Source organism: Malus sylvestris, chromosome 15, assembly GCF_916048215.2.
Source record: "Malus sylvestris chromosome 15, drMalSylv7.2, whole genome shotgun sequence".
Classification (NCBI taxonomy): Eukaryota; Viridiplantae; Streptophyta; class Magnoliopsida; order Rosales; family Rosaceae; genus Malus; species Malus sylvestris.
Genome location: NC_062274.1, coordinates 21,901,476 through 21,918,885, shown reverse-complemented (window position 1 = coordinate 21,918,885; position 17,410 = coordinate 21,901,476). Strand labels below are relative to the sequence as shown.

Sequence of the window (17,410 nt, the reverse complement as noted above, 5' to 3'; positions counted from 1 at the left end):
TTTATTCAATCAAAATGTTTGAATTTTTTTATTGTAACCGTTTCTAATAGTATTATAATAAGGGGTTTTAAATTTATAGGATTATAAATCTCATAAAATATCAAACAATTAATGTCAAAACTATAAAAATATAACTATTAATTGTAATATAATGAGGTGTACAAAGTCAAGGGACTTTGATCAAACTTTGAATACCATTAAGGTTTTATTCAAAGAATGTTAAGGATTAGGAACCGCATCCAAAATATCCCAAATATAAATCCATATCCCACACAAACCATTGACCAAAAAGAATCCCACACAAATGAACAAAGCCAAAGTAAAGACGGTGTAATATTAATAAACTCATACATGAAGTGTTAATTATCACACTCTTCAAATAATAATTTTTACAAGTATTATAATCGAAATCGTTGTTTTCCTACGTAGAACCAATGTAAATTTATAAGTACAGAACAATTCAATTATTTTAGTATCAATCAACTTTTTAATGACGAACAGTTTATTTGTTAATACATAAATGATTGCATTTGAAATAACTTAATTACATCTTAATGGACAAAAAAGCACACTCATGAATTAAGTCGATGCAAGTATATTGTGCCTAAAATATTTACTTGTGAGATTAAATTGTATAACACATAACCCAAGTTTTGATTAAACATTCGACCAAAGAAAAAGAAAAAGTTTTTATTAAACAAGTTTAATTTGTACTCGAGAAGGAAAATGAGATTTCGTGTAAGAAACCTGGACCGGTATATCTGGTTTTAAGATTCATCCAATGTCAGTGGGGCAGCTTAACCTTTGAGCCGTCCTCATTCATTCACCTACAAAATCTATGAATTTTTAACTGTTTCTAAAGAGAGAAATTTCCAAAGTTTCCAAAACTTGGAGAAGTTTTACGTTCCATAACAAGTTATAACAACCCAACACCAACCCTCGTTTCCTAGCGAGTTTTTAAACCCCTCCATGCGACCCAATTTTCAAACTCATATGCTTTTGGGAGTTTAAGATCACTCAGACAAGTCATTTTTTTCATTCAGGACTAAAACAAACAGATGGTGAACCTAGTGGCACTTCAGCAACCCTTGCTGCATGGCCTTATGAAAATGGCCGGGGTCCGACCTTACGCGGTCCAGATCGAACCGTGCACGGTTATGAATTTCTGGGTCCCGAACGAGACCCTCAACAAACCCAAGAAGGGGGAAAAACCCGCTATGGTGTCGGGTCCAACAAAGCCCGTGGTGGTCCTCATCCATGGGTTCGCGGCCGAGGGGATAGTGACGTGGCAGTTCCAGGTTGGTGCTTTGACCAAAAAATACTCCGTCTATGTCCCCGACCTCCTCTTCTTCGGCGGCTCCTCCACCGACAACCCCGACCGGTCGCCGACGTTCCAGGCGGAGTGTGTGGCCGCGGGGTTGAGGAAGCTAGGGGTGGAGAGGTGCGCGGTGGTTGGGTTTAGTTACGGCGGGATGGTGGCGTTTAAGTTGGCCGAGCTGTACCCGGACCTGGTGGAGTCCATGGTAGTATCCGGATCGATCTTGGCCATGACTTGCTCAGTCAGCGATGCAACGATGGAGAGGCTCGGGTTTTCGTCGTCGTCGGAGCTTCTACTGCCAAGCTCGGTGAAGGGGCTCAAGGCTCTGCTGTCTGTTGCTGCTCATAAGAAGCTGTATTTTCCTGATCGGCTTCACAAGGACTTCCTTGAGGTATTGAATTTTTACTTATCGTTTTAAAAAATAAAAAATAAAAAAAAAATAAAAAAAACTAAAAAATGAATAGGAACCCATACTCAAATATTTTTTTTTAAATTGTTCATTGTCAATTTATAGAATTTCGTGTTTATAATCAGAATCGTTCATATTATAAATCACCCTATAAAGATCGTCTCTACAAAATATTAATTAAAACTAAGATCGTTTAGTCATCAAATTATTTAAAAAAAATGAATGATATTGGTAAAAGCATTATGAACCATTTATGTATTTTATATAATAGATTGACTAAACGACTTTAGTTTTAATTTATTTTTTGCAAAGATGATCTTACAGTGTGATTCATAATATGAATAGTTCTGATCATAAGCACAAATTTTTGTAATTAAAACATTAAAAAATTTGAGTAAGAATTCCTACGTATTTTTGAATAACCAAGTATTGTTCTTTAAAAAAATAGTTATCATCCAGATGCGATCTTTAGATTTAACGTTTTATCGAGGGACAAGGATTGTATGCCCTCCCACTTCCGGTGCCCTCCCGTGCCCTCCTGTTTCTGTGGTTACGGTTAAACCACGTCAACATTTTATATTACTATTCATTTTTGTCTTATTATCTCTATAAAAAATAATATAAAATGTTGACGTGGTTTAACCGTGATTACATAAAATAGGAAAACACGGAAGGCATCGAAAATAAGAGAGCAGACAATCTTGTCCTTTATCGAGAGTAGTTGAAATATTTAAAACTTCATAAATAAATAGGAGGTGGGACAAATTAAAGATTATAATTGACACTGGAATGGATAACCATGCAACTAGTAGAATGCAAACTTTTTCTTCCATGCAACCATGCACCAATAAAGATTTTTTTTTTCTTCGAATTTAATATGTGTTTGGACCCACTTTTTCGTCATCTGCTTATGTGTTGTAGGCCATTGGATAGAGTAGCTGTTAAAATAATTTTTAGTTATTATTAAATAGATAAGTTGTGATTTTTAATGATAATTATCTATTAAAAGTTTATAGGAATTATTTTGACATTTGTCTGGGCAAAATATATGGGATAAAAACAATTTAAAGGTATGGAATAGTATAATTATTTTGTTGGTAGATGGGAAGTTGTGATATCATAAGTCAAGGAGCGGTACAAAAAACACTCAACTCACTGGCTTGAACGATGACTAATCTGATAAGTTGTATTCTATGTTGAAAGTTAGGCTTTATCCTATGGACTTGGATTGTCTGCCCTCTTAGTTATGGTGCCCTTCCATGCCCTCCTATTTTGTGCGGTCACGGTTAAGCCACATCAATATTTTATATTAATTTTTTAATAAGATAATAAGACAAAAAATAATAAAAATATAAAATATTGACGTGGCTTAACCGTGACCGCACAAAATAGGAGGGCATGGAAGGGCACCACAACTAGGAGGGCAGACAATCCAAGTCCTTATCCTATGATGGAAGAATCCCTGGTAGTCAGACCAAAAGATAAGGTAGTGGTCATGCCACTTAGAACATCTCCGACCTTTAGAGATAAAACTTAAAAATTTAAGTCAAAAATTTTTAAATCATAAGTCAGAAACCGTTTTTCTCTTCCAATCCTGTGTCTTAAATTTTTAGCAAGTAATGATTAAATAATGATTTTAGCCTAATTTTTTGTTTTTGGTAACTTTTTTTTTTTAAATAAAGTTTATGTAGATTATCTTAATTTATTTTTATGAACATTGTAGTCTAAAAATATTTAAATTCCGATAAATAATTAAAAATCATACAAATACATAGGTATTTATAAAGTTTTAAGTTAAATTTGATTTAAATTATTTTAGACGTTAGATTTAATTTTGGGCTGTCAAATCTTTTTTTTTACTATTAGATTTAAGGAGTAATTAGGTTTTCATCCTTATTTTTACTACTCTATTGATTAAAACCTTATTACTTTTCAATTTTTGATCAAGGTCCTTTGTATTAATAATATCATTAATTATTTCAATAATAAAATATTTTTTATTTCTAAATATATTCATTTAATATTAAAAATGTTACAATTAGTATATTTATATTTATGGCTAAATTTTTTATCATATATTTTTATTTTTAGTTTGTACCCATTTTTAATTTGCAACCCTTTTTTAATTTGTACCAATTTTCCTTTAAATTTTAATTTGTACCCATATATTAATTTCTTTTTGTGCCCATATTTTTTAAAGTTTTATTTGTATTGTACCCATATTTTTTTATTTATTTGTACCCATTTTTATTTTTGCTAAATGTACCCATTTTGAAGAATGTACCCATGTTTTGATACAATAATTTTTTGGTTATTTTTTATGAATGTACCCATGTTTACACACACACACACAATAGTATATTTATATTTTAATATTTTTAATCCCACAAATTATGTTTTTTATTTAAAATATCATTACTATAAACAACTATAAATTTTAATTTTTAATTTTAAAAATATAGTAACGTACATAGAAATAAATTATCAATTAATTTTAGGGACTTGGATCAAAAATTGAAAACCAACAAAGTTTTAGTCAAAGATTATTCATAACTAGGGACCGCATCCAAAGTCTCCCTAGATTTAATCTCATTTGATCATAGCCGATAGATTATAAGTAAAAAACAAAAAAATGTTTGAACTATGACAATTTGGTGAGTCAAGAATAATTTAAGCCAGACTTAAATCATAGGGGAAATCTAGCCCAGAGATATATTTTCTTCCTATGACTTATTTTAGCATATGGTTGGAGATGGTTTGGGGGAGGTTTTAAAGTTTATATTGTAAGCTTTATCCCATGGGTTGGAGATAGTCTTAGTACTACGATCTAGTGATATTCCTCTTCACTTGTAAGTGAGAAGTCTTAGGTTCAGTTCTCGCCAAAGATGAATTTGAATCACATTATTGCTAGCCTATTGTGAGGCTAAGCCCACACTCTTTCTCCTTACTGTAGATAATGTCAATTGGTTGAACTTACGAGATCATGATCATGATCTCTAAGTAGGGTTACAAAATGATTGGTTAACATTCAAGTCACCTTAGTAGAGAATTAGAGATTTAGTCAACATATCAAAATAATATTTCACGAGTTAGTATTGCAACTAGACTCTATACAATGATCAAGCCTTCAAGTAACATGGTACTCTTTAAATACAAGCTCGTTTGTAATGTAGAAGGACCTTCAACTCAACACATAAATCAACCATTTGCGCGAACTTTCTCATTCTTTTTTGAGAAAACCACTAATTGTTTACTAATTGTCAGCACAAATATTGTTAGCTAGGCAAATCTGGGTTGAAGGACAACATACGAGTATTGCCTGGTTAGACAAAGTTTTCCACAAGCAACTATCAAAGGCGACAGTTTGGCTAGACAGCGCCGGAGTTGTAGAATCAATTCAGTAAAGGAGTCTCAATTTCTTGGTTAAACGACGAGTTTCTCAAGTTCGACCAGTTAACGGTCTTAAGTCTCCACCGACGAAGAGTATTTCATTCTCTCGGTGAACAAAGATCACTTCATTAGCTTTCTCGACGAAATGAAGTGTTTTATGATTGGATATTCTCAAGTCATAGGCAGAGACACTCATTTCCTTTGAGTATCTTTGACTTTATAGTTTGGTACCAATTTTGCGGACCTATATTCTTGCCAATATTGTCAAGGCCGTTGAACCGGTGCAAAAGTCTAGAACTTCATAGCAATTTGCATAACCTTGCCTCCAGATTATAAAACTCAAGGCCGAGAGTGTTTCTTCTTCGAAATAAGTCTCTCAATTTAGAAGTCAGAAGCATTTCACCTCCTCCATTGCATTCAAGACATTCGCCTGACCGAGCTCGGTGGTGAGTTGGCACGTCCACATCAGCAATCAACCACCAAATGACGTAGTTACCTCCTTAGTTACTTCGGCATGCACGCCACGTAGGATGTGTAATTTTCAGGGTCAACATTTTGGTATTCCCGATTAGATCAAGTGCTAAAAATTGCGAAGTTCAGATGATGTTTCAGTATCCCAATTCAACTTCAACCGACTGGACGAGATTCAACCTCAACTAGAGAAACATATTCAAAAGAATGAGGAACATTAAAAGGAAAAAGAGGTGAAAAAGATTATTGATGCACATGAAGGGATGAGAAAATCCTTCTCCCACATGTTAAAAGTAAATGCCCATATCACCTTCCAAGAGTAATGGGTAAAAAAAGATAGAGCCTAGTTTAATAATGGCTAGATGAGGACCACTTTCCTTTCGTTCTTGGATACAATTACAAGCATTGTTCTAAAAATTCCCACTTAAGCACTAGGTGGTAAGTGGTAGGTGGCTGGCCACTGCCCCGATTAATCCCTAGGCATTTGAAAATTAGGAAAGGGCACTTAGAACTGCTTAAGTGCCCGTCTAGCCCGTCCAGACCCGCCTAATCACACGCTTAGGTCGCGATTCTTACTTAGACGATGTTGATGTACAAAATCAGTGAGGACTTTGGTACAACAGAAAGTGTTAAGTTTGTAATCTTCGCTAGATTGCTTCGGTCACTAGTGTGGATAAGTATGCAAATTGATAGAGATAGGGAAGCAAACACAAAATGTACATCATTCACCCAGATTGGCTACGTCCGCGAAGTAGAGGAGTTCTCATTAATTGTGAAGGGTTTACACAAGTACATATGTTCAAGCTCTCATTTAGTGAGTACTAGTGAATGATTTAGTACAAATGACATTAGGAAATATTGTGGGAGAATGATCTCCTTTTATAGAAGAGTTTCTAGCTTTGTTCTGACATTGACACGTGTCGTGTTGTGATTGGCTTCTGATGTTGACACGTGTCGTGTTGTGATTGGTTTATGTTGACACGTGTCGTGTTGTGATTGGCTTCTGATGTTGACACGTGTCGTGTTGTGATTGTCTTCTGATGTAGACACGTGTCGCACTGTGATTGGCCTCCTGGTTGGAGGGAAACTTTTCTGGGTCTTTGACGGTATAACGTTGACCAATGCTCAGTAGTTTTGGGATTGGTCAAGTATGGTACAAACAGATGAAAAATAGAAACTTTCATTTTGTATTTTTTTATCAATAAATTGTAAGAGACTTGTTGAATACTTAGATGAACACACATTATATGTTTGTTCCTCATGTTTTTATTAGTTCTAATACTTTATAATCTATATGTCATTCTAGTTTGAGTTTATGTACCTAATGAAATTATGTATTTTAAAGTATAAGTAGATACTTATTTATTCGATATACAAAAAAATTACTTAAATCTATCTAGGCCCCCACCTAGCTGCATAGGCGCTAAGCCCCAACCTACCACCCGACTAGCACCCAATGTCTTATAGAACCTTGGATACAAGTCAATTTCATTTAAAGTACGGTTAGTCTGAAAGGCCGAGGGTGCGGGAATTCTCACTCTGGCCCCAATCAAGCATCGCCCTATGAGGATTATCAATTTAGCCGAAGAAGAAGTTAGGGCACCTAATCATTTGGTTAAGTGTAAGAAGTTGGTTGGCCTAGAAGAAAAAGTTCAAGTTTCGGAGCCAAACATAAAAATTAATTAAGAAGATGATTTGTCAGAACAATGTTTCACTGACAAACAAGACCGAATGGCAAAGTGATTATGCTCAGGGCATAATAACTTGATTATTTGCTCGCCGAAAAACAAAAATGTTTGAGAAAATTTCTTTACGCAAGGAAAAGATCCGTCTCGGAATCAAACATCGCTAACCTCCTTCCCTTATGGTTATGCATTTCTTTTAATTTTTGCACAAAAAATTAAAAATAATGGCATGCATGGTCAACGCAAAGGATTGTTCATATTTGTTTAGAAGCATCAGCAATTAAAGTAGGTGGAGAATTTGAAAAGTGGTGTGGCTGCATACGTGTTGTAGTAGAAGGATGATACCTCGTGGAGATGGTATTTGCTGAGCATATATAATATTTTCTTAACAGTTGAATCAGTTTCGAAGTTCAGATATGCTACGGTGCCGAATTAAAATTAGCGTGCCTCACTTTTTCATCAGAGGTGCTACATATATGATATATAATACATTATATAATATATATATATATATATATATGTGTGTGTGTGTGTGTATGAATGTTGATTATCCAAGTGGTTTGTAACACATTAGGAAGAAAATATCATCAATAACACTATGCGGTTTAGGAAGCAAATTCTTTGAACCATTTGCTGAAATATTTTGGTACATCCAAATTTATAGGTGATGTTCACCCACAGGAAGGAAAGGGCAGAACTCCTTGAAGCTTTAGTCATTGATACCAAGGACCCAACCATCCCCAAATTCCCACAGGTTATTTTGGCCAATTTTAGTTTGTTTATGTATTAATTCTTAATTAAATCTTTCTCTTTGATTAATTTTATTCCAATTATTCTATTAATTTTTATGTCTCTTTCATATGTTTGCAGAGAATACATCTGTTATGGGGTGAAAATGATCAGATATTCAACCAGGAGCTTGCCCACAACATGAAAGAGTAGGTTTAATTACATTGACAATAATATTTATCTGCTAATTAATTAAAATTAACTTATTGGAGAAAAATTATTTTTATTGACGGATGTTAAACTTATGCCAAAATATGAATTATTTATTGACGTAAACTGTATTTCCTATTGATTTGGTAAGGTGTTTATTTATATGCAGGCAATTAGGAGAAAATGCAACATTTGAAGGCATAAAGAAGGCAGGCCACTTGGTTCATTTGGAACGGCCCTGTGTTTACAACAGGTGTCTCAAGCGATTTCTTGCTTCCCTGCAGCACGAAGAATATGGAGCCCCAAAAAAGGGACAATGATTTCTCACTCCTACTTGCTTCCCTGCAGCATGAAGAAGATGGAGCCCAGAAAAAAGAGAGTGATTTCTCACTCCTACTATATATTTTTATTAGTTTATCTACTATTTTCTGCATGAATCAATTCACTGCTTAGTGTACAAGTAATGTGGAAGGCTATCTTAGAGTTGAGTTCTGCCATCTGGTTAAACTTATGATACAATTTGAATATATTTTCTTATGGGCCACTTCATACTTACCACTAGAATTAGTCGATCAGGTGAAATATATATATATATATATATATATATCCATTTAAGGGAACTTTCACTTGAGAAGTTTGTCCGCCATTTTTTTGTTTGGTAATCATTTCGTTATTAGTTAAATTTTAACATGTAAGAAAAATACATGGAAAAAACAAAAAAACCTTTCAAGAGGATTTACCGATAGGGCATTTTCTGTCACTACAATATCGGGATTTTGCCCTCCATTTATAAATGAACAGTATAATGTTCGACTCACATTGATGATTAAGTTAATTATCAATTAGGCCTTAGTAGTCCATTATTGTTTTAGAGGTGAACACCCAGTTCCCAAGATAGGTCCAAGCTCAATACTTTTTTTTAGTACAACGATATATTTCACACTAAGAGAATGGGAAATTCAGCTAAGCCACACAATGGACAAATTCGCCATCCACGAGATTTGAATCTCAAACCTCTCACTTACAATTGAAGAGGAATACCATCAGACCGTAGTACTGAATGACATCCAAACTCAATATTATATCAACAATATCTGTGAAAGATCAGTAACATATCAACAACAACCACTTGATTTAGAATTTGACACACATTGTAGTCTCCTCAGCTAGATTAATCCAACGGTTAAACACTTTTCCTCCGTTCAAACCCCACTCATTGTATTAGGGATGGGCAAACGGGTAAAGGAATTGCGGGTCGGGGTGGGTAATATAGGTTCGGGGTAGGTATGGGCCGATTCCAAATGTTTTAGAAAGTAAATGGGGCGGGGCTGGGCGAGCCGAGTCCTAAACCCTAGAAAAACGGGGCCCCGGACCGACCCGTTTCTAATTATGATTAACGGTCGAGATTGAATGATAACCTATCATCCAATATGAACCATTAGTTTCTACCCTAGTCATCTCGAGTCTAGGTTTTTAGAATTAGTCTCACTCCTACCTCTCCACCATCCGTCACTCCCTCGACTCCATCGACTCCGACAACATCCCAGAAAACCCAGCCTATCACCGCCGCGATGACCAACACAATGACACCACCCATCCAGCCATCCTCCTTGACAACATCCCAGGACCCAGATAACCCAGGTTCCAGAACCTTAATTCTCTCTTCTTCGACAGCACCACTACCATTACGACCACTATCACCCCATCACTGCCATCGAGGACACTGTTACCAGCCTAGATTATTTTACTTGGCCAGCTACTGTAAGTCTTATTCTCCAAAAATTGAACTATTATCAGTTTATTTAGGTTGTATGTCGAGTGAAGAGGGCTACCCAGTTGAGGAATATGCTCTAATTAGGGTTTTTTGTGCTTTTCTGCAAGCTTAATTAGTTTGTTATTGTATCGGTTTGGTTTTTTGGATCTGAAATTTTGAATTTCTTTCTTTGGTTAATTTCATTGAGTAAATATTTCAGCTTTGCAATTTCTGTTGTTTAGGATTTTGTTATTTTACTTTAATCTTGGTATTTGGAAGTGTTTATACCATATTTAGGGCCTCCGTATTTAGACATCGTATAAATACTCGGGGGACTCAAATGTAATTATGCAATAAGGGAAGGGGCAAATATGTAATAAGTGAGGAGTCCTTATTCTATAAAAGGACTCCTCATCCTCACAATTAGGAAGAGGCCAATTCCTAGGCCTGAGATCCCCTCTCTCACCCTCAGAAGTTCTCACCCTCTCCCTCTCTATTCCCTCAAATAAATACATAATCACTGTGGACGTAGCCCAAACCTTGGGGTGAATCACGATATATCTTGTGTCATTTACATTTCATGCAAATTCACGGTCGGATTTACGTTGCTCCAAGACCTCCGGTTTTGTGCATCAACAGGAAGTGTTAAATGAAAGTGGAAATGCATAGGTGCCTCAGATTTCTGTATTATCCTTTTGAAATTAGGATTCTCTTATTCTTTTTTGATGCATGTGGAAATGTGAGTTTGATGTGATGCTTCATTTTTTCTGCAAATAGATTGGGAAAACTGTAAAATTTGCACACTGCACTAGTAGTGAATTTGTGCAAATTTTAGGTGTTTTTTTTTCACACAAAAAAAAAACCCCAAAGGACTAGTGGACCCGGCCCGAACCAACCCATTTTAACCAGGCCGGGTTAGGTCCGGTTCCAATATTAAAAAATGTTGTCCCCAGCCCTACATTGTACAACTTTAAAAATTCCTAACCCACTCTATAATAGCAGGCCTAGACCGGGTCAAAGCTTATTGGACAGAAAAGCCCAATATATCAAAATGGACCAGGGGCCCTACACTTACCCGCCAACGCGCGGTTACGAAACCCAGGTTTTTGCTAAAGTCGTTTCTTAGAACAGCTGCGCAGAGCATCACCGATTCACCGGCACCGCTATCATCGCCGCCGTAATAGCTAAGCGATCGAAACCTCAAATACAAACGCAAGTTTCCCAAAACCCCTCCATCTCCTCCAAAATCTCATTCCGGCCCCGCAAAATCATAAAAATCTCCAAGCCCTCTCTCTCCTCCTCCTCCTCCTCCTCCTCCTCCTCATTCCCCGCGCTCCCCAAATCCTAATCCCACTAACCTCCCAAACCGAAATCAACCTCGCCCTTCAACACTTACGGAGCTCCGACCCGCTTCTAACGGCCCTGATCGACTCTATACCCTGCCGTCCTTCGATCCCAACCGTCCACCATTCATATCCCTCGCAAGAAGCATTATTTACCAGCAGCTCGCCACCAAAGCCGCTCAATCGATCTAAACGCGGTTCGTTTCGCTCTGCGGCGGCGGCCTCGGTGGTCGCCGACGTCGTTTTGTCGCTCTCTGCCCAGAAGCTCCGGACAATCGGCGTCTCGGGCCGAAAAGCTTCGTATCTTCACGACCTGGCCGAGAAGTACAGCGATGGGACTTTGGCCGATTCGTCAATTCACGAAATGGACGACGAGGCTCTGCTCACAATGCTGACTCTGGTGAAGGGAATTTGGGTTTGGTCGGTCCACATGTTCATGATTTTCTAGCTTCGCCGGCCGGACGTGCTGCCGGTCGACGATCTCGGCGATCTCGGCGTGAGGAAAGGAATGAAGTTGTTGTATGGGTTGAAGGAGTTGCCGAAACCGTTGGAGATGGAGGACCTGTGTGAGAAATGGAAACCTTATAGGTCTGTTGGGTCTTGGTACATGTGGAGGTACATGGAGGCCAAGGGGGTCTTGTAGCAGCAATTGAGGAGGCTTTGCTCATATGGTTTTCGAATTCCGGGTAATCGCCCTTTTCCTCTGAATTTCGTAATCTATTGCATTGTTATTGAATCACTTTGTAGTTTGTGTATATTTGTTGTAGGATTGAATTTCTGTTATAGTTCACTGGTTTCTTGGACTGAAAGTCTGAAACTTGAAATCATGTTGCTCTGTAATCTATTGGTTGTGTAATGAAAAGGTGATGTTTCAGTATTTGCTTGTGAAAGATTGAGATGGAAGATTTAGTTCTCTTTGGAAGTTGTCCAAATGTAGCATCACTTGGAGGTGTGATGTCATGTTTGATAATTGAATGACGAGTGACGACTAATGATTTGTTGGGATTTATTAGCATCATAAATGAAACACCACTTGTGGATTATGTCTATGTTTATGCTGCCGTGCCGATCTTAAGTTCTCATGCTACCATCTCAATCATATGGCCAATAAGGGGATCTTCAGTTCCTTGATTTGTTATGTTGATATAAACGTTTCTTTCTTTCTTTCTGGACTGGAGCTCGAGTCTTGAGATAGACCCCAATTATTTAGATTCCGTGTTGTGTGTAGCGCGCTTAATAGTTTTGAGTTGATTACATTATTCATTGTATAACTAAACTTTCTTTGGGTTTGAGCTATATACCTGCTGGTATCTTAGCTTCTAACCAAGAGTTTAGTATAAGAGTTACTAGTTAGCTAGCACGTTTAGGTCTCAAGAGTAAATGGGTGTGGGAGGTGAAATGACCTTTAGTTATGCTCAGAGATGGTGTTCTCCAATAAAAAGGTATTCCGTACCATGTATATGTTTTATGTGTTCTCATGTACTTGCAATTTTGAATGATACCGCACAAACTAGATATTCAGTTTAGATTACTTATGAAAATTTGCTAGTACTTGAAGCGTTGGTGACCTAGTCTATACAGTATAAACTTTTTCAGTTAAGATACGTAGTCACTGTATGTTAACATCATCCTTTTGCTGCAGTAGCATGCTTGGTTAAGGTGAATAAAGGACTCTGTCGATCTTTTGTATTCAATTGGTACATTAAGCTTTGTTTGAAGTTGTTTCTTGCACTGTCCATTTCCCATAAAGGACTCCGTAGCTTGCCCTTGATGGTTGATAGTGCTCTTAATCTTTTTGTATTGAGTATTGAATTGACTAGGATCAAGTGTATTTGAGTGCCACTACATAGAAAGCTAACCAAATCAAACGAATTACTGTCTGGTTGTTTCAGCCCAAGATTTGTAGTGTCAAAGCCGAATCAAATCTCTCCAACTGGTTCGGTTTGCCCTGTTTCTTGAGTACCTACAGGTACTCAGTGTCATTACATATTTGGACTAGTGGATTCAATCCAACAGTCTGCGGTTGCTCAATTTTAGCCGTTGGATCAAATCTAAACGGTCCAATATGTGTGAGCACTGAGTGCCTCTAGGTCCTCTACCAAAGTCCAAACTAACTACTAAGATATTATCATCGAACGTATATGTATAATATGTTTGTGTTTAAGTACTTCTTGAGCACGTACACAGTCATGTTGCTTGTTTTTCTTCACAAACTTGTATTCAGAAACCATGCATGCATATGAATAAAATTGTGCAAGAATTGTAATTCTTTTTTGGGTTAAACTCTGTTACTACCCTTATGTTTCATGGTTTTCAACATTTAATACATTAAATTTTTTTTCATCTCAGAATCATACCTAAAGTGTTAATTTTGGGACAGTCTCATACATCTGTTGGTCAAATTGTTAGTTCTCCCGTTAAGTGATGATGTGGTGCCCAAGTGGACAATGACTGGGCGCCATGTGTCATTAAAAAATATTAAAATAATTAATTAAATAAAAGTTAAAAAACAAAAACAAAAAAAAAAAAAAAACCATCCCTCCCCCCCCCCCCCACCCAGAAGAAGAAGGAGGAAGAAGAAGAAGAGAAAAAAAAAAGAAAAAAAAAAGAAAAACCGAATCTGCAACCCAGAAGAAGAAGAAGAAGAAAGAAGAAGAAGAAGAAGAAGAAGAAGAAGAAGAAAGAAGAAGAAAAGAAAAGAAAAATCGAACCTGCAACCCAGAAGAAGAACCTTCTGGGTACGCGTTCGCGGTCGCGGGGGGACGAACTAGGTTTGGGCTGCTTTTTTTTTTCTTTTTTTTTTCCTTCTTCTTCCTTCTCCTTCTTCTTCTTCTGGGTTGCAGATTCGGTTTGTTTTTTTTTTCTTTCTTCTTCTTCTTCTGGGTTGCATATTCGTTTTTTTTTTCTTCTTCTGGGTTGCAGATTCGGTTTTTTTTTACTTCCTCTTCTTGTCCTTCTTCCTTCTTCTTCTTCTTCTTCTTCTTCCTCCTTCTTCTGGGTTGCAGATTCGTTTTTTTTTTTCTTCTTCTTATCCTTCTTCCTTCTTCTTTTTCTTCTTCTTCTTCTGGGTTGTAGATTCGTTTTTTTTTCTTTTTCTTCTTCTTCTGGTTTGGGGGGAGGGATGTTTTTTTTTTGTTTTGTTTTGTTTTTTTTAACTTTTATTTAATTAATTATTTTAATATTTTTTAATGACATGTGGCGCCCAGTCATTGTCCATCTGGGCGTCACGTCATCACTTAACGGGAGAACTAATAGTTTGACTAACGGATGTATGAGACTGTCCCAAAATTAACACTTTAGGTATGACTCTGGGATGAAAAAAACTTGATGTACTAAATGTTGAAAATCACGAAACATGATAGTAGTAAACATAGTTTAACCCTTCTTTTTTTGTCAGTAAGGGAAAAAGGAAAATTGAAAGTGTACGAAGCCAAAGATAAGCATATTTATATGTTCCTAATAATAGAGAGAGAAGAAACATCATATGTTGACAAAATTTATATGCCCAAATTATCCATCCAAAAAACGAAAATATTATTCTTACTATATATTTGTACCATCTTTCTCTAATAAAGATACGACTCACATGTATGGGTGAGTTCTACATGTATTAGAGAGATGATACAAATAGATAATAAGTGTAATAAGTGTAGTGTTACTCTTCAGAAAATTGTTCAAAGCATATATATATAGTTATAATTATAATTGTGATTGCTCCATATAAGTTGTGTATGGTGGTTTCAAAACATGTTTAAGCACACAAGTCAATATTCAACTATAGGTTACTATACTAATCCCACATAGGGACACATGACAATTGACATGACAAGTGAATAGCTATTGCAGTAGTTGTTGAATTTAATTCCTCTTAATTGATCTTGTTTATCGATAGTCTCTGGTGTTATGCAAACTCATATGATGATGCTATGCTAATATATGAACAATAAAGTAAACACGCCACACACAAACATAAAGAATTTAGTGAGGTTGCACTATAAAGAATAACAACTTGGATACAAGAACTTGTTGAAAACCCTTATGCGAATACCTAAAACCTTGCTATAGATCTCTCTATCACTCTTGGCTCTCTACCCTTGTATTTTCTTTGTTGTTCAAGTTAATAATCAGCACCAAACAAGCCTATTTATAGTAAATAGATGAAGGTTACATGTGTCAACAATAGCTACTAGACATTATTGGTATAGACAATAGACTTGTAATTATTCCTCTAGCTAACCATCATTACTTTACTTTATAGCTAGCCATCATTATTTTGTTTTATAGCTAGTCATCATTACTTTGCTTTGCTTTCCTTTTCTCCTTATTTTCCTCTTCGGTGTTTTCCTCATGTAATCATCATTTGGCTTGTACACTTGTTAGGACTAGTTTTTGGCCATCTATAAGAGAGGACTTTCCTCTTGTAAACAAATAATAATGGAGTATATTTCAATTTCTGAGATGGTATCAGAGCAGTCGATCATGACTAACTCTTGAACCTCAAAAACAGAAAAAAGCTTTCGCTATATCATATCTCAATCATCATATCAGTTTTATTTTTATTTCAACTTCACTGATCTTAAGCCTATACAATGGCTAGTGATGATGAAGTATCAGACCCACCAATTCAGTCCTTCACACCAGGTGAATCAAACTCCACCACACAAGTGGTCATCATTCAAAATGATAATTCCAATTTCTCTGCAGGAATTAAACTTGATGAGAAAAACTATTCTCTATGGCATCAAGTCATAGAGATGAAAATTGTTGGTCGAGAAAAACATAGGCATCTTTCCGGTGATACCAAGTAGCCTACAATTACAGACCCACTGTATAACAAGTGGCGAGCTGAAAATTGCCAAGTCAAAAGTTGGTTATTTGATGTTATGACACCTAATCAGATGAAGCGGTTCATCCGTTATGACACAGCCATACAGGTATGGGATGCCATAAAAAAGACTTACTCAGATGGCTCTGATGAAGCCAAAATTTATGATCTTCATAAAATGTCATTTACCATGAAGCAAAATGGAGCTCCTATTGCTAACTATTATAGCAATCTCACCGAAATTTTTCAAGAACTTGATCAACTTAGTCCTACTAACATGAAGGACCCAGATGATATCTCATCAATGCAGCAAGAAATTGAGCGACTTCGAGTCTATATTTTTCTTGCAGGACTAGACAACAAGTTTGATCAAATTTGTGGTGAGATTTTGAGAATGGAGCCCAAACTTGGTCTTGAATGAGCATACTCTCATGTTAAACGTGAAAGCAATCGACAAGGAACCATGTCAAAAAGTGCCACCATGCCTGAAGCTACTGTGCTCTTTACCACAAATTCTCGATCTTCACAAGGACCTCGACTTCAAAATATAAACTCCTCAACAGCTGATTGATTTCGTAATTGACCACCTATGCAGTGCACCAAATGCAGATTGAAAAATCATACTATTCAAGGCTGTTATGAGATTATTGGCTATCTAGAAGGATGGGTTCACAAAGGACGAAAGAAGGAATCCAGCAGAGCATTATTCACCACCTCTGAGTCTTCTCAAGATGTTAGCTCATTTGACCATGTCCCAAAAACCTTGAACACCTCAGGCATATCTAATTCTATATCCGCTAATACTTGTAATAGATCGTGGATTATTGATACAGGTGCCACATATCACATGACATCTGATGCTAACATTCTTCACTCACTAAAAACAACCAACCAGACATTCATTACCAATGCCAATGGTTCAATCTCTCCGGTTACTGTAGAAGGCTCTCTTTCACTAACTTTTTCACTCAATCTTGATCATGTCCTAGTTGTACCATCCTTAGATTATGATCTTTTATCTGTTTCTCAAATTATTGATTCCCTTAATTGTTCTGTTTCCTTTTGGCCACTATATTGTTTTTTCCAGGATCTGCTCACCAAGGCCGTGATTGGTTGTGGTACTAGAAGGGGCAAACTATATTATTTGGACTTAATGGAAGAATGCAGCAATAGATTGAGTCAAGTGCATCATGTAAGCAGAGACGAATTAACCCGAATGAAGAAGATTTGGTTATGGCACAAGCAATTAGGACATCCCTCATTTGGTTATCTTAAAC

General features: G+C 36.5%; 1 protein-coding gene and 1 pseudogene across 1 annotated transcript; both read left to right on the top strand.

Annotated features, from left to right (window-relative positions):
• The first annotated feature begins 899 nt into the window (after positions 1 to 899).
• LOC126604812 (uncharacterized) lies at positions 900 to 8,756 on the top strand. The gene is made up of 4 exons (XM_050272123.1): positions 900 to 1,709; positions 7,938 to 8,027; positions 8,144 to 8,211; positions 8,382 to 8,756. Exons 1-4 carry the CDS (start codon positions 1,059 to 1,061, stop codon positions 8,530 to 8,532), a joined length of 960 nt encoding a protein of 319 aa, XP_050128080.1. The 5' UTR covers positions 900 to 1,058; the 3' UTR covers positions 8,533 to 8,756.
• Positions 8,757 to 11,016: 2,260 nt separating this feature from the next.
• LOC126602803 (DNA-3-methyladenine glycosylase 1-like) lies at positions 11,017 to 12,185 on the top strand (annotated as a pseudogene).
• Positions 12,186 to 17,410: the final 5,225 nt, after the last annotated feature.